The sequence below is a fragment of the Populus nigra genome, chromosome 11, assembly GCF_951802175.1.
Source record: "Populus nigra chromosome 11, ddPopNigr1.1, whole genome shotgun sequence".
NCBI classification, from domain to species: Eukaryota; Viridiplantae; Streptophyta; class Magnoliopsida; order Malpighiales; family Salicaceae; genus Populus; species Populus nigra.
This window is the reverse complement of record NC_084862.1, coordinates 7902783-7913278: the sequence shown is the minus strand read 5'-3', so window position 1 is coordinate 7913278 and position 10496 is coordinate 7902783. Positions and strand designations below refer to the sequence as shown.

The window sequence follows — 10496 nt, the reverse complement described above, 5'->3', positions numbered from 1 at the left end:
AAATAGTGACAGTGGATAACGAGCACCAACAAAACAAAACACCAAAAGGCAAAGTTTCAAGGATTAAAATTTGATGATATGAATAAGAAGACGCGAGATGATCTCCATACTAGAAAAAAAAAAAATGGTGATAGCACGGGGAAAAGACATTCTAGACCTTTGTTTCTATTTTCAATAATTCATGAAATTGCGAATCTTTCAAAAAGTTAAAAATTAAATTTTTGAAGTTCTGAGAAATTGAGGAGATCAAAAATGAGTTATGACAGCACATAGAAGCAGCAACAAAATTATTGGAAGAGCATAATGCGTGTAAAATACATACAATCTCACTGGACAAACTCCCAAAAGCAAATTGTATAGCGAAATCCAAGCATGAACAACTTACAGAAAACAGAAAATATACATAAAACAATGGAAGTACCATGCAAAAGAGAAGCCACAACCCACTTTTTATGAATGCAATAACCATTTAAAATTCAATTCAAACTCAATTTGTGATCAGCACCTAAATAGCCTGGTATAGAGTTGCTTAGAAGGTTATGAGGTCGTCTTTAGAAGAATGCTGTTTCTTTGGGTCATGCACAACTTGGGATGTACCCCCACCCTTCTTACCAAAGATCATTTCATCAAGATCATCCATCATGTCATCATTGCTCCCTCCATGAGTCCCACCTCGTGAACCTGCAGGTTTCCTGACCAACGCATCTTCTTTCGCATTAACGGGTGAATCAGGCTCGACAGCAACAGGAATCATAGCAGGTTCAGGTATAACTGGAACCACTGATGGGGTCTTTAACTCTTCATACTTGGAGAGAACTTTCTGGATCTCGTCATTCACATTCAAAGCTTCAAAAAGCAGGGCCTCATTATCTCCAGCCTTCTCAATGATTCTTTGCACAGTCAATTGTGACTGCCGACACTGATGGACTAGAGTAGTCGTCAAATCATCCTGCCAATCAAAACAAAGCATTCTATAACTGAGATCTCAAACAAGAATTACTTGTTGCTCAACTTCTGAAATAGATTTCCCAAGTGAACCAACCCCTGCCCCAAACCAAAACAAGCATCATCATCTCCGCTAACATAAACAAAATTCCATCATGGATACTTAGAACGAGAAAACAACAATAAACCAAGTCGCTTCTTGAAACAGAGGAATTAAGGAAATCAGCATGCACATCAAGATAAATGAAAAGGCTATAGCATGGCAAGTGTTGGACAACAATCTTGGAGGATTTGCATACAGAAAGATGAGAATCATTAGCCATTCTCTAGGTTTAACATGGCATCAACAACTTCTAGTTTAACATAGTATGAAGCACCATTAACTACTTTTGCAGCCTCCAGGCTCTTCCATAAACTTGGTTCACTGATCAGAATTCTTACTGACAGTTATTGCTAATTCAAAGCCTTTTGTTTTTATGAGTTGTATTTTAGTGCATCTGTTCACCACCTAGTATGAATACACAAATTCAATTAACATAGCAATACGTTTTAGAATTAAGGGAGAAAATGCAAGTTGCAGGAAAAGAAAGAGATTGTTCAATAAACCAAAATAAAACAAGTAAATTTCGTAAGTTCTCTTGATAATAGACAACTATTTGAAAGTACCAAAATTACAGAGAGAGAAATTTGGTCCTAATTAAGATATCATACTTTACTTTTCTTCAACCACCTTATGCAGCCGCAACATGTATTGGAAGGAAAATAAAAAATTTAAAGGACAAGATGCTAGGTGGAAGATGGTAAATCAAAAAACTTCAGGGAGGTTCATGATAGGATTAGGTCGACAACATAACAATTGATCTTGAGATATTGCAATGTATGCTTCACTCTTTATCTGTTAGGACATGTGCAGTACAACAGGTTAAAGCAATACAGGATTAAGGAAAAATGGCCAGATATTGTGGAAGACAAATGAAAAGCAAAAATTCTCCACTGAATAATGTCTGTTCTTTTATTTTATCTGATAGGCAATCCCAGCCATCCTGGTGGAAACTGGCATATTTCCTGCTTCAAATTACTGCAAATCATGTTGACCCAATCCTTATAAAATATAATAGCTATGCACTTCGAGAGAAATCACACCCAATGGCACATCCCTGTAGAGACAGGAGACAGGAACAGCCTCCTCTAGTATGCTTAACTTTTTGAACAGTTACACACATTTATGTTTACATTTTTCAAAGGTACTCGCTATATTTGATCATCAAAATTAAATAGAAAATTTTCAATATTTAACTTATTGATCTTATTTTTTAGTTTTGACCAAATTGAATTAATGGATCCAAAACTGACATGAAAAGAATTGAGTGTTGACACAGCAGCCTCTACATTTAGCCACGTTCTTGCCCCTCCTAGAATTTTGTTCAAAATTCACCACTAATCAAACAATTATTTGTCAACAAGTAAGACTCCTCATCTGATTGGTGAGGATGAGTTTTCTTTTTTTGCGTCATAAAACAGGACAACATTATACCCCAAAATTCAAACAAACTAATATTTAAATCAATTCATGCATGTATGCTCTTGAAACAGGGGGGGGGGGGGATGCGAAGCAGTATTAACTTGGGAAAGTTTATTCCCACTTGTTTATCTAAAATGATTAATTTGACAGCAAACAGTCAGACTATGAGGGGGCTAAGAATCAGCAATCTTTTGAATTTTCCCTTGCTTTCTACCATCTCAACTACAAGAAGTAAATGTAAATAAAAACTGAAAGCAGCTCAACTAATGTCTTGGAACATTTACTCATTTCATTTCTATTTTATAACAGCTATGAACTTACATCAACAATTGCCTGCTGTTTCTTATGGGTCACTGGGTCCCTATCCTCAAAATTTTTCATTGTAGTTTACATAAGGTTTCACTATTAAAAGTAGATTCTGTTTGATTAGTTGTACAACATCAACTGACATTTTGCTAAGTTCTGTTAATAATTTGTTTAATAACAGCAAAAGTTATTAAGCAAGGCCACTCTTTAAACACAATTGTAACCTAATACACAAATGAAAATTACATTCTCTTCATTGAATTCAAGATACGGGAGAAACAAAGAGAATTATATAATGAAGAGAACAGAGATTGTAAAGACTTGTTTTATTTGATGGGAAAAAAAAAAAACCTTTAATGATCTTTCTATTTTTTCTCTATCCAACCAAAAACAGGTAAATTCATAGGGATCTGGACGGCAAAACATATGCAGATAGATCTACACACGTATGTTCCTATTGGTTGCCTCTCTAAAAAAAATAAGAAGAAAACACAGCATTTCCCACTCTCACTAGTCCAGCTTGATGAATGCAATGTCTGTCAGACATTCTCATTCTTCATGAGGCAATTTTGATTCGGCTCAAGACACCAAAATAGATATAGTTAATTCGACAATAATTTCCTCCTGGCCGGTTTGGAGGAAACTTCCTCCTATCCATAGGTGTCATGTTACCATGTATCAAGCATCATTAATTGTGTTTTTAAATTAATCTTTTCTCTGACCAATTTTTTATTGCTTGATAGATCTTTTATTTCCATCCTCAGTCTATGATTTTTTCTCACCCATGCTGTCCTAATAACATGACAGTTATGGGCAGGCGGAGACTCCCTCCGACAGGGTAGGGAAAAAATTATTGTCCTAGCTAACCAGTCAGCAAAAAAAGTTTCCATATGAGAAGTGGGCTGATTATAACAATATGATTGCATTGGAAACATTTTCAGAGATGAACTTGGACGAAGACATTAACATCACACAGTGAAAAAACCCAAAACTACCACCTTTTCACATGAGCTTTAAGAATGACGTCAACATCAAATACTAAGAACTCACATATGCATGTTGTCATCCCTGGCCCCCAACACATATGCATGTTGTCATCCCTGGCCCCCAACTGCTAAGAATCCCTAAACTTATACCAATTTAAGTGTCCTGTTTTAAGGCAAATCAAATCAATTTGAACATCAAAAATATATACACACATGTTACAAGTGCAAAATATGGAAGCTCGGGATTCCATGTTGTTATTCTGTCCTTCCTTCCAGTGGTACTGTTACTTTGCTGCCATTGCTGAAATTGGCACAAACAAGACTGATTCTTCTATTGAATCAGTCCTTGTCGGTTCTATGCGTGTTAATACTTGCTCCAATATGCCTTCTTATAATGATACACATCTTGACCCATGTATGCATACGTAGATGGTTGTTTGGTATAATATGACGGAGTTGACACACTGGGTTATATTGAAGCTATGGTATGAGAAACACATAGTAGCATTCTTTTAAGCAGGTTGACAGTTGTTGGGATAGATTGAGAATGTTTGGTTGTAAGCAGAATTTCGCTGAACATTTTTGTCTCATCCATTTTCAAGATGTATGAGAAGCAACCAAACACTCTTAGATCAATGATTGGAAGATGTTGTGTACTGACACAAATACACATGTAAATAAGCTGTTCCTCAAGTTGTTTGTAAGTTTAGATATGGAATTCCTAGTATTAGATAATGATTACTCGAAGTATCATCTACAAAACATTGTTAGAATTTACAGGCCAAATTCATTTTTTTTATCTTATCCAAGTAGACTTTGAAAAAATATAATGTTCAAATATCTGGGCAACAGAACTTGTGAATTAACAGGGCAAGTGGCATTAAAATTGAGAAATAAAGATAAATAAGAGGGTGTTAAACAAAAAAAATGTACAAATAGGAGGCTAAGACAGAAAAACAATAAGCTGGGGCCTCTAAACAGAGCTATCTATTTCTACAATAGACACACACAAACAAACAGAGCTCCCCTCTCTCTCTCTCCCTCTCTCTCTCTACATGTGTTTATTTCCCCTACTCAATCCTCAATGCCTTCTACAATTCCCAATTCCAAAAAAGAATTGAAAATCACATTTCAATTGCAAACAATTAAGAATTTTTAAAATTTTTAAAAGTAAATATATGTTTATATTAAAAACATACGAAAATTAAGAGATAATGCGAAAATACTCAACCATATCTCCATGGTTGTTAAACTTGCATTTTGACATGTACAGTTTAACAAGGTTCTGGAAACAATAAAACTTGTCGCCATGCTCATAAAACTGAGTCAACCAGGAATTGAAGCAAAATCAGTATTTAAAAAGTTGGAATTGTTAAAATCACAAATAGAATTGCAATGATAACATGTCTACATTTTATCAGTCTTTAGTATCTTATAAATGAATAAAGTACGTATTCATTTTAATTGGTGACATTTGGCTTCTTTTGGAGGACTTGAGTCATTAGGGATGACATTGCAATAAGCACCACTGATTGATTGACTTAGGAAGGGAAAATAAAACAACAAAAAAATTGAATTTATAGATAAGATTTCAGTTTTACTTTTTTTTTTTCTAAATCAAAATTTTATTAAATAGTTATTATATCATCAAAATCTAAAAGGAAAATTTGATGCAGACCCTAAAATAATAAATAAATAAATAATATGCAAAGTTATGCATTCACCATGGAAATAAGTCCACAAAAAGTTATGTCTACATGCAACCAAAAATACCAGCAAAGACCGACATAATTGCTTTGGCATTTACATAGATAAGACCGACTGTTTCTATAAGGTTTTTCTTTCTTCAACTTTTTTCTTTTTTGGGGTGGAGGGTTTGCTTGTTCTTGCTTTCAAATTGGAAATCCTAGATTCTTAGAAAAATGGGCCAACTTATAAAGAATGTTCTCCATCGTCAATATAAAATTAAGAAATTAGAAATGTTCTATTTTTTCTTTGACCAACATGTTACATCTGAACATGATAATCTTGTTTTTAATAATCCACTTAAAAAAGCCCACTCAAAATAGCCTTATTTTTTCACAATTTAGCAGGTCCCAAGTATGGTTAGATAAGTCAATTTAGGTTGTGTGTTATTTTTTCAGAAAATAGTTTTTTTTGGTTTTTGGCTCTAGTTTTCTTATTTATTCTAAAGAGATTTTTCCATAGAAAAATAAGGAAACATGTTTATTAAATACATTTTTTTTCAAAATAGAAAACAAGTGCCTATTTGGCTTAAATTAAAAATATGAAAAGGAATGAACACATAACATTAGGTTAACCAAACAAGACTCTTATTTTTATTGTGGATAATTTGGAAAACAACTATTTTTGTGTTTCCAATTTTATGAAGAAGTAGAGAATTAGAAAACACAAAGTTTCTAAGAAATCAATTTTCATTTTCAGTTAGTAGACACATTTTCTTTAGTTTTCTATTTCTGAGAAAAAAAATTCTGCAAAACTGAAAAAAATTTCACAAGTAAACACAACTTTAATATCTTTAGAATGTTAGTTAGTTTACAAAAGTCAAGTGAAAGTCGAGGAACAAAAGAATTCATACACAAACAATAAGAAGAGTTTAGGCATCTCATATTTGAAGTAGGATTGTAGAGCTATTTTTTTTATCTAATCAAAATCAATACATCCACACCAAATTAATTGGATATCGAAAACTTGTAAAATAAGAAGTACCTGTAATGCATCTTGTTGAGGTGAAGAGGACAGCACTGTAGCGAGAAGCTCTATGCTGTTTCTTGCCACATCAAATGCTTCCTTTGTCTGTTCAGCTGTAAAGCTTTGCAGAGGAATATCATACTCAATCTGCCGTGCAAGACTAGTATCCACTTCTGGTGCTGACACAGAACGAGGTGGGGTGAAGATAGGCACTAAACTCTCATTGTCACGACCAGGGAACCGGATACCCCTTGATTTTAAACTCTTTAGAACAAAACGAACAAGTCAAGAAACAATAATGGTTCAAGAATTCATAAATCTGCACTAACCAAAGGACTACGTGAATTTATCTTCTATAGAAACACTGCAAATCAAAGCACCTGCATAATTTTCATCTGTGATCCATAAGACAATTTATTTCCACAAATATTTAAAGCAATCAAATGCTCTGTCAAATTAAATATGGAACAGTTCATTTAACTTCTATGGGTGAATTTTAGCATATTTACCCAGCCAACTTATTTTGATTTTACGACTCCCTCCCTTTCAACCAAGATTGTTACGGCTAAGAATCATATTTCATCAAGCAGACAACTCTCTATGATATACTATATAAAAAGGCTGACAGCCAAATAAAAACAACATCCAATATATCAATCCAAGTACTAGGAACTAATAGGAGATAGGGGGGGAAGCTGAACTTGAGACAACTATTAACATCAAATAATATTTTGTTGCTAGCAAGCCAAAAGACAATTGAGAATAGAACATTCTTTTTCTTTACCAAACATTCAAAAAGTGAAATCACTAAGAAACAAAAAGGAGTACCTTGTATGTTTCTTCAAAAACAGGTAAATAGCGCAGTTCACTGGTTGACTCTCCCCATGCTTCAATGAGCAATAGAGCTTTATTCCTATTATTGACGACAGTCTGAGGATCATCAATCAACTTTACCATTTCATCAAGAACCCTCTCAGCCGCCACCTCTGAGAAAGCCTTCTCACAATTCTTAGCACATGTTTCAAGCAATACTAAGGCTAAATACTGTACCCTAGCATTTTTTATCATGATCCTCTTCTTTATGCCACGAATCAATTCAACACTACTAACTTTTTCATGATCGATCATGTCACAAATATCAAGATTCATGGCCCAATCAGGCTCATCAAGCGTCTCTGCAGTGGCATCCTCGACAAGTTTATCGGCTTGGTTAGGACCTTGTAATAGCTCCTTCACCTTGAAGCTCATTGAGCTCATGCCTGCACTCATCTTTCGACCCACCTCGGCACCTCCAATCTTGAGGCGTTCGCCAAAAGCACTGACCTTCTCCATCAAATTGTCACTCATCTTCGCAGCCTTTTCCAAACCCTAAGATTCAGATTGTTGTCCTGAAAGTCCAATAACCGACATAAACCAGAACAAAACCACGATACATCAAGTAGCAGAGAGCAAAAGGGAAAACAAAAGCGAGTTTTTCACCTTTTGAAGTAGCACGAAACAGAAAAGGATTCAAAATTTGACTTCTTTCTTTGCCTTATATTTTTCCGCTTGAGAGAATCATCTAATTAGAGAATATTAGGAGAGAGAGGACGACAGATTTGTTTGGGTGGTAGTTCTCTTCTCTTGGGGGGGAAAAGTAGAGTCAACTCAACTATATTTCAAAGTTTGATCAAAATTCAAAGCTTTCTCAATTTTCTCTGAAACCAAACAAATATAGAAGACTGAGAAATCCAAAAAAAAAAACCCCAAAATTCTGTTACTTTAATTTGATGAGCTGAGCATATTACAAGAACTCAGACATGATCAGATCAAATTAAAGACCACAATCTGAAAAAATAAACCTAACCTATTTTATTATTCCCATGTAAGAAAAATAAAAGGATAGATTACCTTAGCAGTTTGTTGTTGTTGTTGTTGTTGTTGTTGTTGTTGAGTCTGGTTCTGTAGAGACTTGACGATGATGATCTTTCGAAGGACCTTCTGTTTGTTTCAGTCTCCTTATTAACGTGCAGAGAAAATTAACATAATAATATTTCAGTTATTTTAAGGTATTTTTCGTTTGTACTTCTCCCATTGCTTAGATTTTTATTTTATTTTTTTTCCTTTGGCTTATAAGGGAATTTATACCTACAGCGGCCCATTCGCCGGCCAAGCCGTCCTCCTTTTTCATTTTTCTTTCTTTCAAAATCGATGAACTCCATTCAAATCTTCTTTATATTCAATTCTAATTCTAATGAAAATGTAGGAAAATTTTATATCTTTACAGCTAAAATAAACAAATACATTCACTCGTACAAAACAATAATTATTCAAGATAAGAATAGAAAATAAAATTAAAATCAATTGAATTAATTTTAAAAAAAAATTCTTGACGAGTTAAGAGAGTTAAAAGATAATAGACCAATCAATTAAGTAATTAAAAATTATAAAAAAACAATCGATCAACAAAATTTAAATACACATGAATAACTAAAAATATAATTATATTTAGAGCAATAATTATCAATAAAATAATCAATCAAAAGTCACAAAATAACTTAGAATTCATGTTTTTGTTAGAAATTACTAACATGTTCTGTTCATGTTTTAAAAGTCACAAAAATATTAAATTATAATATTTAAAATATTGGTTATAATAACAAAAACTTAGAAGTTAATTAATATTAGAAGTGTTTAAAGATGAGTATTTATCATTTAATCCATCATTATAATACAAAATTACACCTACACACGCTTTTAATATCCACATATCCCTTATAAAATATTGGTTATAGTAACAAAAACTTAAAAGTCAACCAGTATTAGAGGTGTTTAAAGATAAATATTTATCATTTAATCCACCATTATAGCTTAGAATTACACCTACACACATTTTTAATATCCACATATCCCTTATAAAATATTGGTTATAGTAACAAAAACTTAGAAATTAATCAGTATTAGATGTGTTTAAAGATGAGTATTTATCATTTAATTCACCATTATAACTCAGAATTACACCTACACACACTTTTAATATCCACACATCCCTTATGTTTTCATCAATTCCAATAAAATCATCACCATTAATTATAAATAGGTATGTTGCTGTATAAATGCCATTTTATATATATATATATATATATATATATGAAAAAAATTTAGTCAACTATTTATGGTTGCTCTTGAAAGAGTATCTTATTATTAATTTATAAATCTTTTTATTGCTCATATAAGGACTTTTTGGATAAATATAGAAAGCGCAACAAACATAACTTATCAAAGCAACATCTCACATGTAATTAGTTGAATCAGACATAAAATAAGTTATGTTATAATAGTCTTTGAAATGCATGGGCTTATAAATTTATATGGCATATCGGAGGAAATTCTAAAATCACAAACACTCTGCCTTATCCCAAGAAATTCTAAGATCACAAGTGCTTTAGTAAAAGTTTTTGAATAATCATGCCTTATAAAAAAAGAGTATTTATGTTATGGTCCTATGATTGCGATCGAGTTATAGGGTGATTGACTATAAAATCTATCTGTAAAGAATGATGTTTACCCAACCTTCTTCTCTTATGATCTATTTTGAAAATATGTGAAGGGCTTGTTTAAGAAAGAACTCAACAATCTCTATACAAATAAAATTTAAATTTCTTCTCCTCTTACTCCATGTCTTTGCTTACAATTTAAACAAATTGTTCAATAACCAACTCCTAAAAAATTGACACCACTATTGCACTATCTAAACCATTAACATAAAATATAAATAACAATTGAATAAAATGAAATCTGCATGAAATCTGTCATCCGGAGCATAATGCAATACTAGCCATCCTAACTTCAACTTCTAGTGTTTTTAGCAACCACAACTCCTAATCTTTAGCAGCCACACCAGTCACATCTCTGATACATTTCTCTTGAGCCAATTTCTTATCCACGTTAGCCAACTTCTTATCCAGGTGGACGTTATTCATAACAATTTCCTGGCATAACGACAAATACAACCCAACCTAAGAACAATAATCTTAATAGCTTTT

General features: G+C 32.9%; 1 protein-coding gene across 3 annotated transcripts; it reads right to left on the bottom strand.

Moving 5' to 3' along the window:
* Positions 1–272: 272 nt before the first annotated feature.
* LOC133668455 (TOM1-like protein 1) lies at positions 273–8598 on the bottom strand. Of its 3 annotated transcripts, none has more exons than XM_062088316.1 (5): positions 8362–8598; positions 7951–8168; positions 7300–7859; positions 6490–6735; positions 273–949 (listed from the first exon to the last, which is right to left on the bottom strand). In XM_062088316.1, the coding sequence occupies exons 3-5, from the start codon at positions 7816–7818 to the stop codon at positions 530–532; spliced, it is 1185 nt and encodes a 394-aa protein (XP_061944300.1). In that variant the 5' UTR covers positions 7819–7859; positions 7951–8168; positions 8362–8598; the 3' UTR covers positions 273–529. The 3 variants fall into 3 exon arrangements, with proteins under 3 accessions (XP_061944300.1, XP_061944301.1, XP_061944299.1); XM_062088317.1 differs by having other exon boundaries at positions 7951–8093; XM_062088315.1 differs by lacking the exon at positions 7951–8168 and having other exon boundaries at positions 8362–8595.
* Between the last annotated feature and the right edge of the window lie 1898 nt (positions 8599–10496).

Bases quoted from the DNA above. Each gene is read 5' to 3' on its own strand.
- LOC133668455 (XM_062088316.1), bottom strand. From the start codon at position 7,818: ATGAGTGACAATTTGATGGAGAAGGTCAGTGCTTTTGGCGAACGCCTC. The intron at 6,736-7,299 runs GTACTCCTTTTT...TTTGTTCTAAAG, and splicing joins TTTTTGAAGAAACATACAAG to AGTTTAAAATCAAGGGGTAT. The intron at 950-6,489 runs GTACTTCTTATT...TTTGATTGGCAG, and splicing joins CTCAACAAGATGCATTACAG to GATGATTTGACGACTACTCT.